Raw genomic sequence first — 24,268 nt, forward strand, 5'->3', positions numbered from 1 at the left:
CAGAAAGACCCGTTATCCAGAAAGCCCCAGGTCCCGAGCATTCTGGATAATAGGTCCCATACCTGTACATAACACTGAACCATCCACACAGTGAATAGCATCTATACGTGTAAAAAGATTCACTGTTTGAGTGCAAATCTACTACTTTTTTTATACAGGGAGCCTTACATTCCATAACAAGATCTAACTGCCCCTTCCAATATAATAAGCATACATTTATTCACAAATCACAGTTATTACTTTCCTTGCATTTGTTTTAGTCTACAGGATAAATATATTTCTTGAGAAAGATGCAGTGCTAAGACTTTTTCACTTGAAGATCATATGATAAGGGTGTACTTGTGAAAGCCACTAGTCAATTTCCATTTGATTTGCTTGTGGTACTCACAATATAACTTCCTTCCTCGGGTCTGCAGAGTGGCCTCTACAAAGAACGTCAGAAAACCTCAATGGAAAAGTTCTAACTATCCACACCATGTCATGTACAATAATATGAGGATTTTAGGTACTAAAGACAGGGCTGGATTTACATAGCGGACGCCCCTAGGCCCACTGCCATTTGTCGCCCCTGTCCCCCCCCCCCTTTATTCGTGCAAATTTTCATGGAGATTATATCTCCTGTGCATCCCCAGTGTTTTTGAACCAATGTGGGTGTGGTTGGGCAGCATGCCGCCCCCCTAAAATCCTGCCACCCTAGGCCCGGGCCTAGGTGGCCTTTCCACAAATCCGGGCCTGACTAAAGATGTAAAAAAAGTAAAAGATTAGCAAACTTTAAATGTAATGAAGTCACTCCTCAGACAGTACTGTACTGTTCATCTTTGAGTGGTCCTGACTGGTTACTTGCATGGTCCTGATAGGGTTTCCTGTCTTCTACTCTGCCTGTCCTGACCTGTCTGTGCATGCCCTGCTCTACGCTGCCTGTATGTGCCATATTATGCTCGCCCTACTCTGCCTGTGCGTGCCATACTCTTCCTGCCCTATGCTCCCTGTGTGTGCCATACTCTGCACCCAAGAGCTCTGCTGCGCTACTCTGCATGAATATGGGAGGGAGGGGCAATAAAGGGAAGGGGATGGGGATTTTTGATTAACGGGGGTTTAGTTCTCCTTTAAATTCTCAGTGGGCTCTGAGCAGCTGTTGAGAAGCTAAGCTTGGGGGTTGTCAAAGTTTACAAGCAGGAAATAAGGTTTGTCCGTAATATACTATACTGGGGAAAAGAGACGGGAGCGCTCCAACCCCCCGCCGTATGTTTAATTCAATATATTGGAAGCCTTTTCTTTTTAGCGGTTATTTTTACGTTCTTAGAAACTTGCTCACCGCTATTCTAAAATGGTTCGGGTGCACTTGCCCCGAACCCTCCGCTTTTAACTTTCCAATGCCTATGATTACGTGTGGTAACACACGAAACGCGTTAGGACGATAGATGTTTGTGTAATAAAGTAAAGTGATATTTTACCGCTGTCTGGAGTCCTGTTGAGTGCGTGCCAAATTGCCGATTTCCAAGTCTTGTCTGTAATATAAGCTTATATTGTGACATTTCTATTCCTAAGCTCAGGTAAGAGACAGCAACACAGAACATGTGCAGTGAATCAGCAGAAAAGAAGATGGCAAGCTACAGGGCAATCTGTGTAGGCACAGATCTTCAATACTAAAGGGCTGTGGTCGCCTTGGGCAGGTACAAAAACATAATGTACAAAATTTCTAGGCTAGTTCTTTAGTTAGGCATTAGTACTCCTTCAAGGGTATGTATTAATATGGCTAAATAAACTTTTTTTTTTTTTTTTTTACATATGAGTGATGGGTGATATGCCTACAGTGAGCACCAACCACTTGTATTTTTGGTGTGCTACCACCATAAATGTGGATATGATCTTAAAAGTGCTTGTGATAACATGATTGTGGTTTTAAAGTAGGTTTGGTTTCAAAACTGGGAGTGATGCAAACTGGCTTTCATTATCAGCTCTCTACCACATAAACCAGAAAAATCCATAGCAGCCCATAGCATATGCTGTGCATCAGCAGAAAAGAATAGGGGAAGTTATTTTTTCAGAGGCACAGATCTGCGGTGGCCTTGGGGCTGGTACGGAAGCCTAAAACTTGTGATGCAACATGTCTTTTTGTTGATAATTTGTTCTCATTTAACAGTCAGTCCTCATTTGCAAGCACTTTACCCTACATGGAGTAACAGGTCTCCTTTAGACCTGTTGAACTTTATGTGCAAGACTAAGCAATAGTAACAGAATTTTAGGTCTCAGGACACTCATGGAGCCTCAAAAAACACCTTGGCAATTACTTTGAAACAATCAGCTTCATTCCCAATTCTCCAGTGCTCACTACCCAGCAGCTTGACTACTCTCTGTTGATGCCACGCATAGATATTGCTGGTGTCACTAAACTTATCTCCTTTGTACCACTCTGATCAAAAGGATGTGCAATCGAAGCAGTTTCCAATGCAGGAAGAGAAACCAGTGAAGTAAGATAACCAAGAAGATCTATCCAAAAGATAACCACCTCAGAGAATACTAGAATATTTATAATTTTTTCAGAACAGAGGAGATACAGCTGTGGTACTTAAAAACCCACAAATGCACCTACACAGATCACAGATTTTGAGAAACCCAAACGCACATGCTACTTTGCGCCTATATAAACGTTCATACATCTGTTATATTATTTCTCTTTCACTCTGAATGAGAATGGACTCTGTATCATTTGTATTCCTGGCTTTCTTCATCCAGTACACTATAGCAGGTATGTTTGTTCCTACTGTTTTGCTTTAAAGTTTTTAAAGGGGACTTATCAAAAAAGTTAAAATAAGCTTCATCATTCTGAATTAAGACATTTTATATATATTAGTTAATTAAACATTGTGAACAATTTCTGGAATAATCAATTTACTCTTCACTCTCCCCATCAGCATCTGTGTCTCGTTATTCACTCTTTATGCAAGAGTTGGGAGCCTGATTCTGAATGACAGCTAGGTCTAAGGGCTCTTACTGACGAGCGGTTGAAGCTGCACTCCCCTGAGTTCCGTTTTTCTGCCTTCAGCCGCAGGGGAGCGCAGGAATAGACGCATTTAGCTTTTTTCAATGGGGCTGTACTCACACTGGCGCATGTAGGCGCTGAACGCAGGTTGAGACGCAACATGCTGCATTTTTCCTGCGTTCGGCACCTACACGCGCCTGTGTGAGTACAGCCCCATTGAAAAAAAGCTAAATGCGTCTATTCCTGCGCTCCCCTGCGGCTGAAGGCAGAAAAACGGAACGAAGGGAAGCGCAGCTTCAACCTCTCGTCAGTAAGAGCCCTAATACAGCCTTTGGAGAGGCTCCTTTTGCCTAAAATATGTATTAGAGCTCACTGTTTTAAAATCACTGGAAATCCTGTTTCTTTACTTGTTAAAATGATTTATTCTGTTAGATTTTGTTTGTGCTGAAATCGGTTTTTGGATTAAGCTCTAATACATCTACTAGGAAAAGGGAACCACCCTAAAATAAATATTGGATCTAACTATAAACAATAAAAACCTGACACCCAACTCCTGCATGAAGAGGGAGAATGAAGAGAAACAGATGCTGAAGGGAAGAGTAAAGAGTAACTTGATTATTTCACAAACAGTACAGAATTGATCATATAAATATATATAAAGGGTCTTTTTTAGTATAATGAAGCTTCTATTTGATTTTCATGATAGTTCCCCATTAATCTTAAATATGCACTATATTTGCCGATAGAGGTCCTCTTTGTCATTTCAAAATATTGCTTTCTTCATCTGCTGAGGGTAAGCTCCAAGAAATAAAATCCTTCTGTAGCTGTCAAAATATCTGCATTAGGTCATACCACATACAGGACTACTTCAAAGTAAATAGTACAAGTACCTTACATTATCCAACATTACTGTTGTTCTGAGAAACATGTAAAAGCTGCTCCATTTTTATTTTTGGCAAATAATATTTATATCTATTAATTAATTATATTGTGCAATATCTGTAATTTCCTTAGTACTACTGTTTTCCAGAAGTGTTACCAGTTTTACACAAGGTATAATTAAACCCTTTAGTCCACATCCCTGTACTGGAATTTACTTTTATTTATATGGCTTATTAGAAGTCATCAAGGAGTTCCAGAGAAATTCCATAGCAATATTCTATGTGACCTCCTACTATGGGATACACACTATCCTTTACAATCTAAAGTGTTAAAGAGATAATAACATCAAAAATTAAACCTTTTTTTACATCTATATTAACATTATCTTTGCATGCTATTAATAATTGTCATAAAGTATTTGCCTAATGCTTTTACATTATCTATCTAATCCTCCATGATTCTCTATGAGGGGACTGTTTATGCAGTAGAAGTCCTTAAGGGCTCTTACACATGAGCGTTCTGACCTGCGCTCCCCTGCGTTCCGTTTTTTGGCGTTCAGCCGCAGGGGAGCGCAGGAATAGACAAAAGCCAGGCTTTTTCAGGCGACTGTTGAAAAGCGCATCGCCTCGTGTGGTTAGCACAGGCGTTTTTACATAGGCGCCCATACAAAACTGTCGCCTGCGCCGGTCGCGGCGACTGTCGCGGCGCTTTGTCGCCGCGACCGCAAACGCGTCGCTATCTCCCCGTGTGGACTAGCCCTAAAGGTTCAGTAAAGCTCCTGTGTAATAAAAATACAATGATAGCACCTTGTATACGTTTCTTACCACTGACCATGCCTTGAAACAACAGCCACTGCTCTTATCAGCTAAATTCCATGACTGTGACTGACACAAGTCTCCTATTCTCATATCTAATCAGTGTTACTTATAGGAACAGTAACAACAAAAAAGTGAAAGTGTTTTAAAGGAATGACAATTTAATGTACTGTTGCCCTGCACTGTTAAAACAGATGTGTAGCCATGGCTGCAGCCATTCAAGCCCAGGATACATAGTAGATAACAGATAGGTTCTGAAGAATCCCATTGTATACTACATAGCTTATCTGTTATCTGCTGTGTAACCTGTGCCTTTTCTCCTTTACCAGCTTTGAATAGCTGCCCCATGGCTACACAGCACCTTGTATGAACGGTTATAGAATTTCTGAAGCAAACACTGATGGTATTTTTAGTTGTACCATTTTGACCTTGTGTAAGACAAAACTCAGTAAAGGAAAACCTTTAGTAATAGTCAGGCAATTTATTCACACAGAATACAACATAACAGTTTTGTCTGGGTAAGCTGTTGGAGTAACACACAGAATGTCACCCAAGGACTCACCAAAGACACCTCTTGATCCAAGCGTTATATAGCTTTCAGAAGGCAGTTACAGTAATTGTGACTAGGGTACACGGAAATACCATACATGGTCTGGCGAGGAGACTTATTGGCATATACATTTATACATTCCTGTAAGATGTGCAGTTTTGCAACATAAGAGATTTCTGGTTCCAAATGTCCACAGCCTCATAAACATCTGTTGGATAAACATAGCCATTGTGGTACAGCCAGCTATTGAGCAACACTTCTGCAAAAGGGCATAAGAGACATGCTGACACTCTGGAATCTAAGTAACAGAGTGGAGATCATTTATTTGTATGGCCTAGTATAAGTTATATGAGTGACCATTGTCCACAGTTGACCATTAGCCCTTATAGTCCATCCTGCCTTGGGCCCTATAGGGTTATGGCATCATAGAGGGCAGGGGTAATAGATAACGACCCTCTGACACTAGCCATTCATCCATCATAGGAAATAGACCGTTCCAGATATAAAAGATATAAAATATATAAACAACACACCATTACTTTAAAAGACTTTAATGTTTTGGTGTTACTGTTCCTTTAATTGCACAAAATATCTTGTTTTATTTTATCTTAAAAATATCCGTTGTTATACCTATCGGCAGATGGCATTATAAATGGAAAAGAAGTTTCTAAACATTCTAAACCCTACATGGCATTTCTCAATATCACCGGTTATGACAAACCAGAAAATCGATGTGGTGGAATCCTGATAAGTGAAAACTTTGTCTTGACAGCAGCACATTGCAAAGGATCGTAAGTATCTTGGACCTCAGCTAAGGCAAAAAGGTTGTGTCTCTAGCATACATTATAAAACAACTGAAGGTATAATTGTTACTCTATGGACAACAGAATACATAGAATGTGTTTCTTAATCCTTACTAAGGCTGTACAACCTGGGGACATATCTTAATTTGGCCATACACTTGAAGAGCAGTTAAGAATGGGAGTGGATTTTTCCCAGATATGCCCACCTAGAGGTGAGTGATGTTGGGCTGATCCAATCCTTCGTCATTAGGGATTCGATCACAATGAGAGGAGAATAGGTGGTCGGAGAAAAGACTGCATTAATGAACTGTTGAGGTCCTCACCCAGTGGGATATTTAAACCTGTCAGTTCGATATCTGGATGATTTTTGGGCAGATATCAGTCATGGAAGCCTCCTGGAAGGCCCCATACAAGGGTCAATAAACTGCCGACTCGGGCTGTCAGCAGCTTTTATCGGTCTATGTATGGTCACCTTTACATGCAAAAAAAAAACTATAATGTGGCACTCAGGGGAAATGTTTAGTACTACCTGTGAGCTATTTACATACATCACATTTCTAATACAGCACACAATGGCACAATTTATCACAGCATTCATTTAAATAGGAACCTTCATCAAAACATTATTTTGTACCGATAAGAAACATGATTATTTCAGAAACAGTACAGGTATTGGACCTATTATCCAGAATCATCGGGACCTGGGGCTTTCCGGATAACGGGTCTTTCGTAATTTGGATCTTCACACCTTAAGACTACTAGAAAATCATGTAAACATTAAATAAACCCAATAGGCTGGTTTTACTTCCAATAAGGATTCATTAAATCTTAGTTGGGATCAAGTACAAGCAACAGTTTTCTTACTACAGAGAAAAAGGAAATAATTTTTAAAATTTGATTATTTGATTATAATGGAGTCTATGGGAGACGGCCTTTCCGTAATTCGGAAATTTCTGGATAACTGGTTTCCGGATAACGGATCCCATACCTGTATAACATTTCTAATTGATTATTCTTAGGAGGTGTCTTATGAGATGAACCGTATTATTTTTTCTCTAAAATGGCTCCTAAAGGTATTATATTCATTTTTAGTCCCATTTGTGTTAAGCATCTGTAAGAAATCAAAATGGTGCTGCTAATATAATGTAAGTGTCAGATCTTGATGTTTCATTTTGCTTCCTAGCCAAATTGTTGTGACATTGGGAGCTCATAATATTGATAAGTGGGAAAAAGTACAGCAGAAGATAGATGTCTGTGAGCAAATTCAGCACCCGTTGTACGAAAAAGATGAGAGCAAAGACATTATGCTGCTTAAGGTACAGTACCAGCTAATTTGTCTAGTGTCCTGGGTTAAATTGTGTTCTGTATTTCTGAAGAAGAAACATGTATTTTTGGCAAAAATGTGATGGCTGTAATGTCTAACTATATAGGAATAACATATTCATATAATATAAGGGCAAAGAAAGCGTTCTGGCATTCTTAGTGCAGAGCAAGCAGATTCAACTGTAACCTTTATATCGCTCATGGTTTTATTCTGTGACTGGGTTTTTTTTTATTCTCGACTTTCCTGATGCTGTCCCTCCTTACCCCCATCTATTTCCTAACACTGCAATGTGTCTTAACATATTTTAGGATGTAGTTTAAATGTATTCTACCAGATCCCTTCTTTTATGTTCTTTTTAAAATGCAGCTGAGGAAGAAAGCAGTGCAAAATAAATATGTCTGTCCTAAATGGCTCCACAAAAGTGTACCAAAACTAAAGACTGGAGATCTTTGCAATGTTGCTGGATGGGGTCGAATTAATACATTCAATCACAACATGGCTTCAAAACTGCAGGAACTTGACATGAAAGTAGTTGCTCCAAATGAGTGTACTAAAGCTTTCCCAAACTACAATACGAAAGAATTAATCTGTGCTCAGAACATTATAAAATCAAAATCTACCTGTTGGGTAAGTGATTAATAAGGAAAAAATCAACTAATGAACTACACTCAATATAGAAAAGCAAAGGAAAAATTTTTTTTTGTAACTTAAGAGTGAAACCACTCATTTTTGGGGGGAGGGGGGAAATGACTCAGTGCAAGAACTAGCTGCATGCTTGTGTTTTACCGCTGAACTAGGTATGATATCTTTGTTTTCTTCAGTCACTATAGACATCAGTAGATATAAAAAAAAGCATAAGGACAAACCTACATGCCACTGAAAGTTCAAAACTTAATAATATTCTTCATGTCATATTATTATTATGTTGTAGAGCAAGTCTCATGCTACTTACTGGTCCAGCAATAGTGTGCATCTGGTATTCTCAAGTTATCAAAAAATTTACAACACAATGAATTTGTTTCTCATCAAAGTCTTTTCTTCCTTTACTAGGGTGATTCTGGTGGACCTCTCTTTTGTGGCAAGTATCTTTATGGGCTTGTACATGGTGGTAAAGGAGACTGCACTGGCCCTCGCCTTTTCACCAGTGTTTTCTCTTATATTGACTGGATCAATAGCTCCCTAAAAAAACCAAAGTGCAAGAAAGAAAGCTACTGATTGTGAGCACAGGAACCAACTTCCTAAGCATGAACACAATCGAGAATTTACATTAGAGGTTATACATTGTGAACCTCAAGAACATGTTGTAATTACTTCTCTCTAAAGACAACATTACCCTCCATGCCCAGTAGCACGCATATATACTGCATTTTTTTTTTTTAATTAAACGATATTTTAATATTAGAGGAGCATTTAAAACTGATTCTTTTTAGTTGTAAGACATTGGGTATATACATGTATTGCTATCTTTTGACTTTTCATAGGGGCCTTATTAACATAAGACTCGTGAATTATTACACAGGACATAAAAGTCAGTAATTATCACAAGCAGAAAATACACATGGAGCAGGAATTCATCATCCTTAAATCCTCCCATCTAAATCTTCCTCCGTACAACTCACTAATCCTCAGTTTCACTGTGCATTCTTTCTATTCACACAGCACACTCATAAATAAATCTCTCTCCAGCAAAGTACATCTATCCTACCAAATATGTCCCTCAAGCCTCAATCCAGGCATAAACTGAGCTTCAATACTGATTAGAGATTCAACCAGGTTTCTACCTTTTTCAGGAGAGTTTGGATTCAGCTGAATCCAAGTACGTGGCCTAACGCTTCCAGTTGGAAAGAAAATGCAGCTCTATGCTTTAGCTAGAGTTGCCACCGGGCTGGTAAATATGATGCCAGTATTATAAATGGGGGGGAATAGGCAAAAATATAGAAAGAACGGTATTTTTTCCAGAAATTCGGGTCCACCCTTTTGGAGTGCATTGATGGAGCAATCAGTTCTGGAGTGCAAGGACCTGCACTCCAGGGTAGGTTGCAAAGTGTCAAAACATTCCAGCTTGTGCCTGCTTTTTGCACTTTGCTCCCTGTCTTGGGGTCAGTAAATGAGCCTTCATACATTTAAATAAAAAATTATCACATTTTGTATTGAAAGGGAGAGTTTGATAGCTTGCTCATTAACAATAATATACATAATATACATAGGCTTACTCTTCAAAAATAATTTGCTAGAACCTATAGCACAAAAATGTGCATTCTACAGCCCTCCCAGCTGTTACTGAGGAGTGGTCCTACAACTGCTGGAAGACTGCATTTTTTTTGTAACTTATATTTTATATCTCATCAAAGAAAAAATAAAACATGTTTGATACAGTCTACATCATACATGTGGATATATTCAACACGATTTCAAATTTGAAATTTGTAAAATATGTTACTTTATTGGTTCCATTAAAATTTGTTAGCTTCGGTACAGTGTATGATAATCACCATTGACGCGTTTCATGCCCTACGGCACTTCCTCAGAGTGTTACAGATTTCTTACAAGGCATAACTTTATAGCATATCTAAATGACAAACAATTCACACAGTGTGATTCTTAAAGGTGTATTACACATATATAAACCAAATTTCTCTTCACATTTCTCTTCAGATTTATATTCCCTATATATATCTATTAAGATTTTTAAGACAATCACAAGTTATTAAAAGAACTCTTTTTGATTCCATGTATGTTTTTTCTCTTTTGGGGATAGTTAGATTGCACATTGTGGAAATTTACTTAAAGAAAGCATTATTTTACATATTGTCAACTTAATAAATTGATCTATTCAATATAGTATTTAATCTCCCAATCTTTATTTAAACCTACTGGTTTTTCTGTTTCTAAAGTAAACATCCACCATGTTTCTCTTTTATTGATTCATTTCTCCAAATCCCCCTTTCTCCTATCTAATCTGACATGTTCTATGCCTTGGAAGGATATACATCTATCATTACCATTATGTTTATTTAAAATATGTTCAGCTATAGCAGATGAGACGTCTTTTCTCCCTACACATGCTATATGTTCCAAAATCCTATCCTTCATTCTCCGCATGGTTCTACCTACATATTGGCTTCCACATATACATGTTGCCAGATATATCACATTATCAGTTTTGCAATTTACCGGTATATAGGATTTACAGTCATATTCTTTGCCTGTAACTGAACTCCTAAAGCCCTTTGATACATTTATATAATTACAAGCCTTACAAACCCTTGCTCCACATTTGTAGGTATCTACATATGTTAACAAATTAGGTCTTCTATGTTCTCGTTTTTCGGGTAGCATGCTAGGGGATATATGGCTAGCAATTGATTTACTTTTCCTATACGTAAACCATGGCTTATCAATGTTTAATAACGGATCCGCACTGATCACATGCCAATGTTTCATTATTATCCTTTTTATATCAGTTGCCTCATTGCTGTAATCTGTCACAAAATAAACTTTTTCTCTATCAGTTGTTTTTGATCTCTTATGTTTATTAGTTCTATCACATTTATTTCTACCACTCTCCCTTAGCATATGGTTACGATCACTAAGAACAGCTCGATCATATGCCTTTTTTAAAGTTTTAGTACTATATCCTCTCTTTGCTAATCTGTCCCACAAGTACATTGCCACTTTCTGGAAAGCATCCCAAGTTGAACAAATCCTTCTTAAGGAATTGTCCAATCGGGATGCCCTCCAGAAGCGGTTCCGGGTGATTACTTGTCCTTAACAAAAGGGAATTTCTACTAATGGATTTCCTAAACACATCTGTCTTAATCTTGCCTTCTTCTTGTGTAAACTGTATATCCAAAAATTCTACACTTTTTCACTAGTCTTATAAGTGAATTCAATACCACATTCATTATTAATACAAAATGACACAAATTCTTGTACCTGTTCAGTATTTCCCTTCCAGATCACAATTAGATCGTCGATAAACCTAAAGTACTTAAATACATGTTTACTCCATTTTGACTCATCTCCAAAGATATGGCACTTTTCAATCCATCCCATGAATAAATTTGCATACGACGGCGCAAAACGCGCTCCCATTCCAGTGCCACATCTCTGGATATGATACCGCCCATCATACATAAAGTAATTATGGTTCAAAAGATACTGAACAGATTCAAAAATGAATTCATTTTGTTCTCAAGAATAGAAATTCGATTTACAAAGCCAAAAGTGTAAGGCCTGTAGGCCAAGATGGTGTTCTATTAAGGAGTACAAAGCTGTAACATCTAAAGTTATCCAAATCATATCATCTTCCCATATGACATCTTGTAACTTGGTTATAACATCTCCACTATCCTTTATATAGGAATTTAGATTAGTAACTATAGGTTGTAGTAGTTTATCCACATACTCTCCAAGTTTCTCATTTAGGGACCCCATACCTGCTATTATTGGTCTACATTTGGGGGTTTCCAATCCCTTGTGAACCTTGGGGAGTGTGTGGAATATGGGAATTTTAGGATGTTCACACCAAATATAATCAAATTCCTTAGTTGTAAGTATTCCCATGGATTTGCCAAATTCTAAAATCTTTCTAAGTTTCAACTGAAATGTCTTCTGAAGTGAATGTATGTTTGATACAGTCATTACATATGGATTTTAAGGAGCAATATATGGTCTCAGTCACATATTAATGCCCAGTGCTTAGGCTCATAATCCATGTTATACATGTTAGTCTGTAAATGTAACAATTGGCATTAAAACATTTATATAAAATCAAACAATAAGTGAAAGAAAGAAAAAAGGACAGAGAGAAACCAACTAAAGACCTAGTTCGCTAAATGCAATTTTTATTACTAAACCGTTTGTGATCTAAGTACATAGCTGGGTTGAGGTCGAGAGTAGTTCCCATGGAGACCAGATCTTGAGATATAAGGAGATTTATTTTGCAATCTTGCTAAATTATATTCATATTGTTTGATACCATTCACCCTGTGTTCTTGCAGGGAGGGGATAGAGGAGGTCTTCCATTTGGCCACAATTGAGATGCAGGCAGCTGAAAGTATGTGGTTGGCCATTTTTTGCATGTGCTTTGGAAGTTGCTTGTATGGTTTCCCCAGGAGTATGTGTAGAATGCATTTATCTAGAGTTTGATGGGTCACCTGATTCAGCAGGTTTATGATTTCATCCCAGAATGTCAGTATTTTGGGACAGAACCAGAATATGTGGGGCAAGTCCCCTTGATGCCCGCATTCTCTCTAGCAATTAGAGGGAGTTTCCGGGAATAACCTATGGAGCTTGACTGGTGTGTGATACCAAAACATTAAAATTTTAAAGACATTTTCCTGTTGTCTGACACAGGTAATCCCTCGTTTGGTGTTATCCCAGATCGCCTCCCATTCCTGGACTTCAATCCTTCTCCCTATACAGTCATCCCATTTTTGCATATAACTGTGTCTATATCCTGTTTCCAGGGAGGGGTTAGCCAGTAACTTGTAAATGGAAGAGATTAAACCTTTTTGGGGTAGTCCCTGAACTGCCAGGCGTTCAAAGGAGGTAAGATGGTCATCTATCTTTGTCACCAACGATAGGGCACAGTAATGCCTTAACTGAAAGTATTCGTACCATGAGAGTAAGAGGTCTGGTGCTCTGTCCTTTAATGCTTCCTTCATTGGGAAAGTACCATTGGCCTGTAAAGTCAGATCTTTTAAAGTGAAAAAAGGGGCATCTTTCCATTGCTGTATATATTATGGGGTTAATGCTGGCTGGAATTGAGGATTACCCAGGTGGGAAAGTAGTAGGGACGGATTTGATGCAAGCTTACATTTGAATCTTAATTTCCACCAAAGTTTTATTGTATGTTCCGTGGTCTTAAGCATCTGCACTTTAGGTTTAACCTTTCCCAAGTCGGACCAAATCCATGCATTAGGATGATAGGGTTGGAACTGGTGTGTTTCAATATTTGCCCATACAATATCAGAGGACCATCGTGACCATGCCAACACCTGGCGAATCTGAGCTGCTTCATAGTAATATTGAAGCTGTGGTGCCCCCATACCTCCCATTTGAACCGGGATTGTTAAGGTTTTTCTATTTATTTTATGTCTCTTTTTTCCCCATATAAAGACATGGAATAGTATCTGGATCTCCTTTAGCACTGTCTGGGGAATAGGAATAGGTAGAGTCTCAAAAAGGTAAAGATATTTTGTGAGGATAGACATTTTTAGAGAGGCTATTCTACCCATCCAAGATATGGAATATCCAGCCCATTTCTGTTTAGATTTTGTCTCTTGAACCAAAGGTGGGAAATTGTATCTAAAAAGATCTCAGTATTTAGGTGTGATTCTTATTCCTAAGTAGGTGATATAGTCTTTCTTCCAGTTCTACTTAAAAGTGGCCTGCAGTGCTCTCAAGGATGAAGTAGGGATAAGTAAGGGAAGTGCTTCAGTCTTAGTCACATTGATTTTATACCCAGAGAGAATGCCATAAGTGTCTAACAACTTATGTAGGGAAGGAAGGGACACTTGTGGGTTGGTTATCTTTAAGAGCACATCGTCTGCAAAGAGAGCGATTTTGTGTTGGGTAGGACCCACCTCTACTCCCTTAATGTCTATATGGTTACTTATATGAGCTGCTAGTGGTTCTATGCTCAGTGCATAAAGGAGGGGTGACAGATGGTAACCCTGCCTGGTGCCATTTGAAATATTAATCGGGGCGTTGGAGTGACCAGGTAATTTTAGATAAGTTGTGGGATTGCTATACAAGGCCTGCAGAGCCTGGAGAAAAGGTTCCGTTAAGTTGAGGTGTCGGGGAAGGGCGAAAAGGTGTGTCCAGTCTAGGCGGTCAAACGCCTTCTCATCGGCTGCTTGTGCTAGTGCTTGTCTATTCTGCGCTTCTAGTATGTTAAGTAAGTTAATCACTCGCCTTGTGTTGTCCCCTGCCTGGCGACCTAGTATGAAACCTACTTGATCTGCATTAATCAGTTTCGGCAATAAGGGGGCTAGCTTCAGATCAGTGTTCAGTAGGGCGATAGGCCTATAGTTGGTTTGGGTCCTTACCATCCTTTGGGTCCTTACCATCCTTCAGAATTAGGGTGAGAAATGAGGTTAAGTCTGTAGAAGGCGCGAATTTGCATGATTCACCGCTGGCGAAAAAATTCGCAAAACGCCCGTGCAAATTCGCTCGCGAAAATTCGGTGTCGTTAAAAAAAAAATATTCGGAGACAAACGGACGCCAGCGTCGAAAATTAGTCAAAAACGAGACACCGGAGCCATTTCACAAATTTTTCCGCGAAACAGCGCAAATTCACCCATCACTAGCTATTATACAGTTTGGTGAGATAGGGTAAGAGGGTGAGGCGAAAGTGCTTATAATATTGGTAGGGTAACCCATCTGGGCCTGGAGCTTTGTTATTGGGGAGGGTTTTGAGTGGGGCTGAGACCCCATCTTGTGTAATTTCAGCGTTTAGGGTTTCTAGGTCATTTTTATGAAAAAAAAAAAATCAGGTAGTGAGGGGGTTGTTCGCAGGGAGTCCGATGTCTGGTTCTGTCTTAAATTGTATAAGGCAGAGTAATATTTGTGAAATTGCGTTGCTATATGATCAGGATTGTGCATCAATGTGCCTGATTCATCTTTGATTGCCGCAATGGTGGACTGGACTTTTTGTGGAAGACTGCATTTTGAACATTGCTGTACAGCTAGAGAAACATCAAAAAGGCTTCACCACTGTATAGCCTGCCATAACAATGTTGTATTCCCACTGTTATTGCCAATAAGAAAAGAAATGTATATGAAGGACGAGAGCTCCCTCTGTAGGTGGTCATGCTGAAAATGACACTAGCTAGACCTGAAGCAGGGAATACCAGCAGGAATAAATATTGCACTCAAAATTGCACTTTGCTTGCTGTGTCTTGGTAAGTGAATGTGACCTTAGATTTTTTTTTGAATCTTGGAATACTTTGCTACCTGGCTTGTTATCTGGCTCTTGCATCACTGTATATGCACGCATGACACTTTACGTCACTTACCCGTGACTTCCTCAAAGGGATATTATTTGCATTTTTTCATTCAGATTTAAAGCTTTCCGCAGTTAATGTAACTGTGGACACAACTTTGTAAATCTTCCAATTTGAATGACGAGTAGAACACAAATGATAGCCCCTAAGAAAGTCACAAGTGAGTGTTGAAATGCATCATGTGTGCGTACACCGTGAAGCTAAGATGCACAAGCAGAGTAGTAAGGAGGTTTCAGGGCCAGATTTCTAGAAACGACACCCCTCATGCGCGAGTGCACTTTCAATCATAGGAGGACTGGGAAGTTTTGAGTCCCCAGTGCTCCTTAGGGATGCGGCAGGGCGGCATGCCACCCCTAGGATTTTGCTGCCCTAGGCCCGGGTCTTTGTGGCCTCGCCACAAATCCGGGCCTGTAAGGTTTGCTACTGAATGATTGCATGTACGGTTGCTGCTTTATGGAAAAATTTGACTGGCAGGCGAGGGACGAGCACAAAAGGAGGCGGAAGCTGGTGCAAAATGGGCGGGGTTATGGCACAAAAGGTGTGGGGCTATGACACTGCAACACTAGGATTTAGGGGGGAGGGAGGATTTAGAAGCGGGTCCACATACAAATAAGGTAAAATTTAGGATAATTGAGGGCAGACCAAGGTTAATCTTAAGAGTATTACAAAATTACCAGCAGCTACATTGCTGTTAAGTATGTATTACCAGCCCCGGCCTTGGCAGGTGTTTAACCGGCTAGGCCGGTAAAATACTGGCTGGGTGGCAGCCCTACGACATAATGTGACTCGCATGTAGTGAAAAAAGTTTCTTCTGTGAGTACTATGTCACTCTGTGATAGATGCTGAGAGGTAACTCACTGGCAGTATGGTATTCAGTGAGCAGGCAGGAAGAGAAAGCTGTTTGTCAACGAAGTGGAAATAATTATAGTAACACTCTGTGGTATTTAGGATTTGGGAAAATAGTCAAGGCTGAATATAGTTAAACCCTCTGTATTCTCTGGCACTGAAGTGTTAGGGATTTATTCAACAAAAGTGCAGCAATGTCTGTGGGTATACAGTGAAAAGAAATACATAAGTGAAAACATAAGCGAATGTGAAACACCTCAGCACATACATAGTGTATTCTGAATGGACAAGAGTCCTTATTAAAAGGGTTGTTCACCTTCACATACAGTTTCAGAGCAGATTAGGTCATTTTAATATGTATTTCTTCAAAAAATCTACTGACAATTACTTGTGAAGTGAGCATTTCTCTCTAGGGCAACAGTTAGTGGAGGTGCCAGGTTTGGGGGGTGGGGTTGCCTCCTCCTTTATACATATGACAGTGTGCATACCTCCCAACTGTCCCGTTTTTTGCAGGACAGTCCTGATTTTGACAACGCAACCCGCTGTCCCAGATTGTTACTGAAATGTCCTGATTTTCTCTTTGATCTCCTGCACTGAACAGCCAGAAAAGGATACAATGTTTCTAACTTAATTGGCTTTTGGCAGACAGCCCAGAATATGTGCCAGGTGTACTTAGATACTTTTGTAACAATTTAAGATAAGCAAAGAAACAATTGAAACAATTTAAGATAAGCAAGTCTCTTGGGGAAATTGTGACTTGCAGCTTAAAGGGCAATTCACCTTCATTAGCAAAGCTGTAATAACATAAAAACTGCAGAAATGTGTTCAAACATTCATAACCTGCCAAATTTTTGTAAAATGAACATGGTAATTAGGGGGTGTGTCCACAAAAATGGGCATGTTCAAAATGTCACTCTACGCTGCAAATCTTTTTATCCCTCTTTCTCATATTTTCAAAATGTTGAGATGTATGCAGTGAGTTAAAACTCTAATGCTTAGCACTGGTAGATGGCATCTCAAAACTGCATCTCACACCACTTTTTCATGTCTTTCATCTGATTGGTTGATAAACATATCAGGATGTTAAATAAGAGGCTGAGTTCACTGACTACAAGCAAAGCCCAATAAAGCTGCCCATAGATATTGAGATTTTTAAAAGATCAGATCCTGATCGTGAGACCACGATCTTCTCGGAACGATCCTACGATCGCGCGAATTTGCCATCAACTAAAAAGACCAATTTGCCAGGAAAACAAAGGGGAGCTGCCTCAAAAAGAAATGATGCTGTTACCTCAAACAGACTGCGAAACAACTTTTAAGGTGGCCATACACGGGCAGATTTTTTACTTCCAAACGACCAATCTCAGAACGTTCCGATAATATCGGTAAGTTATCGGGTAGTTGATGGTGTACGAACGATCGTCGGACGAACGATCGTCTCAACATTATCGTTCGCCAAATTGATCGGATGAGTTGAAAAATTTTAGTCGCTCAGGAATAAAATCGGCCAGTGAGTGTGAAATACAGACATTTGTCGTAGAACGATCGTTCTTTGCGCATGTCAGGATTGTAGAACAAGCCAACGAAAATATACAGAAGGACCAGAACATTCTTTGCTTAAGCTTCATTAATCATATGAAGCTATGTAAAGAAAATAAATTGGTGCTCACTACATAAATATCATCCTATAACCTCATATGTGATGAGTTTATTTATAAATTCATATGTCTGCATGGGGCATGGAAGGAGAAACTGACTATATCCTACAGACAATGACACAATGCTGGCACCACTCCTACTGTCTGATGAGGTGAAAACACTGCTACAAGTGTGAAAGTGCAGGGTATACAGTCTGTGTCTGATTGTTAAAAATGCATTTACAACTTTAATCTCAGGTAATCTCTTTATAGATACTGATTTTATCAGATACACAAAAACCAGACAGGTGCTGGACAACAATATCAACCAATACACAACTACACAAAGCAGTCACAGCAGCCAGACAGATGGTGGGCAAGACAAGAGGGGCTGCCACTTGTACAGCACAGACATAAAAACATTATAAACCACATAAAAATCTCTATATGTATTAAAAGCCACATGTATGCAACAGGTAATAGAAATAAAAGCAAGACCAATACTTTTTTTAAAAAAAAAATATTTATTTAAGCTGCACATGCAGCAAGCAACGTGCTATAGCATATTATGTTCATACACTATGCAGCAATTTTTTATAGCATTCAACACTATTAAAAGAATAAAAGAATAAAAGATTGGTTGCATTTGAAACACATGCAAAACATTATGTGATAAACATACTTGGGGAAAAAAATGCACAAGATTTTTACAGCAAATTATTCATCAGCATAAGAAACTTTTTTGCATATGTTCTCAAGTGTTGTTTCTAATGAATTTACAGATTTTTTAATGTTTGCCAAGATTTGCTTGCATTTTTCAATATCCCCTAAGATATTTTGTTCTTTTTTTGGATCAGAGTTCTTGGTTGCTGCTGCAATGGAAAACTCTTCTGAAATTTGAACATCTGGCTGTCCCTCTGTATAAAGATACAGTAGTTTTTGTGGTGCAATGTATTCTTCTGTGAAATAAAGTGGAAAATTGTTTTAATATTTTTTTTCTTTTTTTTTTTAACAGTGGTGGCTGCTTAGAACTATAATGTGTAACCTACCTGTACTGGTTAATAGAATGCATGGGCTGCTAGGAGATGTGTCACTCAACTCTTCCACTGGATTTTCTGTTGCATCAGAGGTTGCATAGGTTTTGGACTGCTCAAGTGGATCAATGGTCACAGTGTCATCCGAGTCATTATTCTCCTCCCTGTCATCCTTCTCACAATCCTCTGACTCTGGTGGATCAGGCTTGCCCACAGAAGAAGAGGCACTTCCTCTAGAATATTTTCTGGTCCAAAGCAACTTTTTACGCTTTTGTTCTGTAAAAAAAAAAAAGGGTAAATAACACGTTTTAGAAACTTAGAACTTCGATATAGTGAAGTACAAAAAATACTCACTTTTTTTAATTATCCTTCTAATGCTTAGAAGTTGTTCTCGCTCTCTCAACTTCAAATCTGACCATCTTTTACGAAGCTGGTCTTTTGATCTGGTTACTCCAAACTTCTTGTGAAGCCCTTGGATGACTATGTCCAAGATATTATTTTTCCTTGTATTCGGCCTTGAATACTTTGCCTCTTTGCAGTCATAATCTTTTTTTTCCAGGATGGACACCATGTACACCATCTCCTGTTTGGACATAGCAGTAGCCTTTCTCCTTGCACTGTCTTCCTCAGCAGTAAACTTTCTCCTTGCACTGTCTTCCTCCTTTCTCCTTCCACTGTCTTCCTCAGCAGTAAACTTTCTCCTTGCACTGTCTTCCTCCTTTCTCCTTCCACTGTCTTCCTCAGCAGTAAACTTTCTCCTTCCACTGTCTTCCTCATAGGTAGGCTTTCTTGTGCTACTGTGTTCCTCCATGGCTTCTCCACTGTGCTGCTGCATCAGAGGAACCTGTGTGATGTCACAACCGGAAGTAGGAGGAGCCAGTGAAATCTACGATAAATACTTTCGTTCGTTCGTTTGTTGCGCAGTTTGCGGGACCGAACGAGCTGATCTAGATCGTAGAATTATCCCTTCGTCTTTCTACGAATTTTCTTGCTGCTGTCTACTAACATAATTTGGTAAGTATGCCTTTTATGACATAGTCAATGCAATTACCTGTACACCAGTAGTTAATACGTTCGTTCGTTTGTTCCGCAGTTTGCGGGGCCGAAACCAGTAGTTAATACATTCGTTCGTTTGTTTGCTCCGCAGTTTGTGGGACCGAACGAGCCGATCTAGATCGTAGAATTATCCCTTCGTCTTTCTACGAATTTTCTTGCTGCTGTCTACTAACATAATTTGGTAAGTATGCCTTTTATGACATAGTCAATGCAATTACCTGTACACCAGTAGTTATTACTATTAATCATTGTTTCTTCAGCTACATTATCAACATGCCAGCAGAAAAATTTACCAACCCAGAATTCCTGAGAGAATTTATTGAATTGTACCGGGCCCTTCCTTGTCTCTGGAAAGTGAAATCGGGAGATTACATGAATAAAATGAAACGAGAAAAGGCATATGAAGAATTGGCAAACCTTTGCAAATCAGTGTGCCCCAAAGCTGATGTTCAATTTGTGAAGACGAAAATTTCCAATATAAGGACTGTTTTTAAAAAAGAATTAAACAAAGTGCAAGCTTCCAAAAAATCAGGTGCCTCAGCTAATGACTTGTATGTTCCGAAACTATGGTACTATGATCTGTTACTGTTTACAGTGGATCAGGAGGTGGCAAGGGACTCCAGGTCCAACTTTTCAAGTCATTTTGAATCCGAACTGACTCAGGCAAGCCAATCAGAGGATGTAACAGCCGTACAAGCGCATGACATCACAGCTGAACAAGTACTTGAAGAACAAGGGGACCACACAGAAAATATGTCCCAGGTAAGTTCATAAAAAACACAATGTATACATTTTAAAGATTATGTTTACTTTATTTTAAAATGAATGCTGACACAATTTAGGTACACATTAACTGCTGAAGCAGAAAACCATAGCTGATAGCATTTTAAAACCATAGCTGATTGCATTTTTAAACCATAGCTGATTGCCAATCTACTGCGCCAGTGTCATTGAAGAAATCAACATATTTCTCTCTGCTTAATTTGGCCTCAATAGTAGCATTTCGTGATGTAGCAGCTTGCAGTTCCAAAAGTCCATTTGGCTCACTTCGCCACTCGGCTGATATAACAGTTTGTTGATCGATGTCCTCTCTGTCCACCATATTTCCTGGCATGTAGGAAGCACTGCTTGTGCGGCGTAGAAAGTTATGTAGCACACAGCAGGCCAAAACAACACTATCAATTTTTATTGGGGATAGATTTATGGCGGAATGGAAAATGCGAAATCGATTAGCTAGTATGCCAAAAGCATTTTCTACAACCCTTCTAGCTCTAGTCGATAATTGTAAATTCTTCTTTCACGTGACAAATTTTTTTGTGGGAAAGGCTTTAAAACATGTTTATGTAATGCAAAAGCTTCATCTGCAACAAAAACATAATTCATCCCTTCTCTTGAATCAGAATTTGATGGTAGGTGTAATTGGTCATTTTTGAGCTGCTGCTGATAAAAAAAGGTTTGTTCCATGGCTCCACCATCTGACACTCTTCCATTTTTCCCCACATCAACCATTAAACATTCATATTTGGCATTAACTATTGCCAAAAGCACAATGCTGAAATACCCCTTGTAGTTAAAATAATAGGAGCCAGAACTGGAGGGAGGCTGGATCCTCACATGCTTTCCATCAATTGCTCCAAGACAGTTTGGAAAATTCCAGTAATCTTCAAATTGTTTAGCTACTGTTTTCCACTCCACTTCAGTTGAGGGGAACTGCAACAAAAAAAGGGTAAAAAATTATATTCATTGTAATTGATATGTTACATTTCTCACACTTTTTTTATTTTCACAGGCATCACAACACACTAGCAGTACTAGTGCTTCCAGCCTTCCAAACACAGATGGACAAGAAGATAGAATGTCACAAAAAATGCCAAAGGGCAGGAAAAGAAAAAATAAAGTAAATTATGAAGAATCAACACAGAAATTAATAAACGAAGCTGCTGCTCTTCTTCACAAGCCATCAGATGAGTTTGATGCATTTGGATTCGCGACTGCTTCCAAACTGAGAAGAATGGATGAAGAACAGAGGCTGTTTGCAGAATCAATTATAACTGAAGCCCTGCAAAGAGGCCTAAGAAAAAAACTAAATGACACAACTAGATGCATGGACAATCCATATGAAAGCACTAATAACTCAAACTGGTTTCCTCCACATCAATTTCCTCAGCACATACACAGAATGTCCACACCAAATTCTGTTGTAACATATGACCAACAAACGGCATGGCCATCGATGGTATCTCCTATACCAACAAACAATGGATTTAACAATAATGTTTCTATTTCAGAACAGGAACAACCGCAATATTCTCATCTATAAACCTGTGCACAATTGGATGTTTTTGCTCTTTTTTGTAATATAGTTTATATATTGTTAAATTATAATTCCAGTTATATAGTTTGTATGTATTATTGGTACACCCTGTGCATACTTTATGCAAAATGAATGCACTTTTTTTATTACACTTCTGTTTATATTTTATTTATGTTTCATTTCAATAAATGTTAAACTTTACAATACTCTGTCTGTCCAATGATGGCTGTGGGAGGTGAACCTGGCAGGGCTTTAATCTGAAAGTTTGTAAACTAAACAAATAGAGATTTTACCTTTAAATATTCTGCATTCAGTGCTTCCACTATGGCATTGCAGGTTTCTGGAATGATACGCCCCAAAGCCTGTGCAGAAATTCCCGCTGAGAATTTTAAATCTTCAAATGACCTTCCTGTTGCAAGATATCGTAGTGTTGCAATTAATCTCTGCTTTGCAGGTATAGTTTGCCTCATGCATGTGTCTTGTTTAGAAATCCGTGGTGCTACTGCTTGTAGAAGAGTGTTAAAACTGCTGTCTGACATCCGTAGGTAGTTTTTGAAATCATCAGGGTTTCTTTCTCTCAGCTCTTTCAATAGACCCATGTGTGAATACTGCTCACGCTTCATAAGCCATCGTTTGCTCCACAATGATCTCTTTTTTTTTTTCTTTTGTACTGATGTTAATAAAACTATAGCAAGTGCAGCTCTTTGCTTTGAATCCATAAATGAAGCCATTCCACAGATCGTTTGTTGATCAACGTTCGTCCGTACACGAAGGAACTTTCGGCAAACGAACATCCACCGATGACTAATGTTTTACATCACTTCCTGTATGCTGTACATCCTGCTTCCACCACAAGTTTATATCGCATCGTACGTTGATGTATAATCGTTGTTTTCTTTTGTCAAACGATACGATTATATCTGTTCATATAATCGTTCTCCGTGGATGGCATATCTCATGGTAAAACGATCGTCCGACGATCGTTTAACGATACGGTCGTTCATCGCAGAACGATAAAAGTTTGCCCATGTATGGCCACCTTTAGTCGAAACCTTGTGATACACCTCAGCCGTGTGTGCTACTGAATATATCCACAAATATAAAGTTCACAAAGATCGACCCAAACTGCAAGATTAACTGCTCAAGCTTCAGTGTTTATTGTTTAACACAACATGTTTCGAGTCTCATGAGACTCTTTGTCAAGTGTAAAGGGTAGCTGCCTGCTTGGCCCTGCAAACATAGATAGATTGCACTGGGGCCGATAAAGATTTTTTGACCTGGCCGATCAATTTCCTGACAGATGTCGGCCGAAAAATCGTAAGATGTACGATCATTCGAATCCCACTAACCGCACGATAATTTCGAAGGACTGGTCGGGCTTCCCTAAAATCGGTCATTCGGCAAGAGAAACATTTGCGTCTATGGGGCGCTTAAGGGCTGTGAGTAGTAGCATGGAAGACAACACCAGTCTTTTTGTGGAAACAATGGGCTGCTGGAAAAAGCAATGAAATCAGTCTGGGGGGTCTCTTGTTTGTAAACAATGGCTGGCTGCTGGAAAAGGTAATGAAACCAGTCTGGGGGGTTTTCTGTTGGTAAACAATAGGCTGCAAGAGAGGCGGGAAAATTTGGGGGTGGGACTAGGATAACAATGGTAATTAGAGTGGCAGTAAACAAAGTGGCATCAATACTAAAATGTGTTTTTCACGCATCCTCCCTCCCTACATTTTTTTCTAGTATTAACAAGCCAGTAAGTATTCAAATTGAGAATCTGTGGAGAGTGGCGGCAATGCTGGTCCTATGTGGTGGTTAGCAGGCCTTTGGACTTTGTGGGGGCAACTTCCAGGAATCTACCTGGCACTGATTCTGCTTTCCAGCCTTGTGAGTAAATCAGGCAAAGCCCATTCTAATGGTAACCACTGAGGTGCTAATTGGCACTGGTTTTGCTTCTGGGTCAAGAAGTACACCTACAGAAGCCCTTAAATGTCTACTATGATAACTGGTGATGGGCCTGG

At 39.2% G+C, this 24,268-nt stretch overlaps 4 protein-coding genes across 6 annotated transcripts; 2 read left to right on the forward strand and 2 right to left on the reverse strand.

Moving 5' to 3' along the window:
- The first annotated feature begins 2,017 nt into the window (after positions 1-2,017).
- On the forward strand, positions 2,018-10,868 carry LOC108704981 (mast cell protease 1A). The gene is made up of 5 exons (XM_018241732.2): positions 2,018-2,749; positions 5,871-6,021; positions 7,217-7,349; positions 7,724-7,984; positions 8,408-10,868. Exons 1-5 carry the CDS (start codon positions 2,689-2,691, stop codon positions 8,570-8,572), a joined length of 771 nt encoding a protein of 256 aa, XP_018097221.2. The 5' UTR covers positions 2,018-2,688; the 3' UTR covers positions 8,573-10,868.
- A 7,519-nt stretch (positions 10,869-18,387) lies between these two features.
- Positions 18,388-19,898, reverse strand: LOC121399463. Of its 2 annotated transcripts, XM_041580216.1 has the most exons (4): positions 19,645-19,898; positions 19,241-19,587; positions 18,902-19,162; positions 18,388-18,811 (listed from the first exon to the last, which is right to left on the reverse strand). In XM_041580216.1, the coding sequence occupies exons 1-4, from the start codon at positions 19,719-19,721 to the stop codon at positions 18,570-18,572; spliced, it is 927 nt and encodes a 308-aa protein (XP_041436150.1). In that variant the 5' UTR covers positions 19,722-19,898; the 3' UTR covers positions 18,388-18,569. The 2 variants fall into 2 exon arrangements, with proteins under 2 accessions (XP_041436150.1, XP_041436149.1); XM_041580215.1 differs by having other exon boundaries at positions 18,389-18,811; positions 19,241-19,898.
- On the forward strand, positions 19,766-22,556 carry LOC108710786. Of its 2 annotated transcripts, XM_041580213.1 has the most exons (4): positions 19,772-19,900; positions 20,034-20,123; positions 20,203-20,704; positions 21,732-22,556. In XM_041580213.1, the coding sequence occupies exons 3-4, from the start codon at positions 20,216-20,218 to the stop codon at positions 22,260-22,262; spliced, it is 1,020 nt and encodes a 339-aa protein (XP_041436147.1). In that variant the 5' UTR covers positions 19,772-19,900; positions 20,034-20,123; positions 20,203-20,215; the 3' UTR covers positions 22,263-22,556. The 2 variants fall into 2 exon arrangements, with proteins under 2 accessions (XP_041436148.1, XP_041436147.1); XM_041580214.1 differs by lacking the exon at positions 20,034-20,123 and having other exon boundaries at positions 19,766-19,900.
- On the reverse strand, positions 20,736-23,527 carry LOC121399464. Its single transcript, XM_041580217.1, has 2 exons — positions 22,550-23,527; positions 20,736-21,652 (listed from the first exon to the last, which is right to left on the reverse strand). The coding sequence occupies exons 1-2, from the start codon at positions 23,048-23,050 to the stop codon at positions 21,197-21,199; spliced, it is 957 nt and encodes a 318-aa protein (XP_041436151.1). The 5' UTR covers positions 23,051-23,527; the 3' UTR covers positions 20,736-21,196.
- Between the last annotated feature and the right edge of the window lie 741 nt (positions 23,528-24,268).

This window comes from Xenopus laevis, chromosome 1S (genome assembly GCF_017654675.1).
Source record: "Xenopus laevis strain J_2021 chromosome 1S, Xenopus_laevis_v10.1, whole genome shotgun sequence".
Classification (NCBI taxonomy): domain Eukaryota; kingdom Metazoa; phylum Chordata; class Amphibia; order Anura; family Pipidae; genus Xenopus; species Xenopus laevis.

Bases quoted from the DNA above. Each gene is read 5' to 3' on its own strand.
- LOC108704981 (XM_018241732.2), top strand. From the start codon at position 2,689: ATGAGAATGGACTCTGTATCATTTGTATTCCTGGCTTTCTTCATCCAG. The intron at 2,750-5,870 runs GTATGTTTGTTC...ACCTATCGGCAG, and splicing joins CATCCAGTACACTATAGCAG to ATGGCATTATAAATGGAAAA. The intron at 7,350-7,723 runs GTACAGTACCAG...TTTAAAATGCAG, and splicing joins AAGACATTATGCTGCTTAAG to CTGAGGAAGAAAGCAGTGCA.
- LOC121399463 (XM_041580215.1), bottom strand. From the start codon at position 19,721: ATGCAGCAGCACAGTGGAGAAGCCATGGAGGAACACAGTAGCACAAGA. The intron at 19,163-19,240 runs GTGAGTATTTTT...TTTTTTTTACAG, and splicing joins TAGAAGGATAATTAAAAAAA to AACAAAAGCGTAAAAAGTTG. The intron at 18,812-18,901 runs GTAGGTTACACA...TTTATTTCACAG, and splicing joins CATTCTATTAACCAGTACAG to AAGAATACATTGCACCACAA.
- LOC121399464 (XM_041580217.1), bottom strand. From the start codon at position 23,050: ATGTTCGTTTGCCGAAAGTTCCTTCGTGTACGGACGAACGTTGATCAA. The intron at 21,653-22,549 runs GTAAAATCTCTA...TTTTTGTTGCAG, and splicing joins TGAATGCAGAATATTTAAAG to TTCCCCTCAACTGAAGTGGA.
- LOC108710786 (XM_041580214.1), top strand. From the start codon at position 20,216: ATGCCAGCAGAAAAATTTACCAACCCAGAATTCCTGAGAGAATTTATT. The intron at 20,705-21,731 runs GTAAGTTCATAA...TTATTTTCACAG, and splicing joins ACACAGAAAATATGTCCCAG to GCATCACAACACACTAGCAG.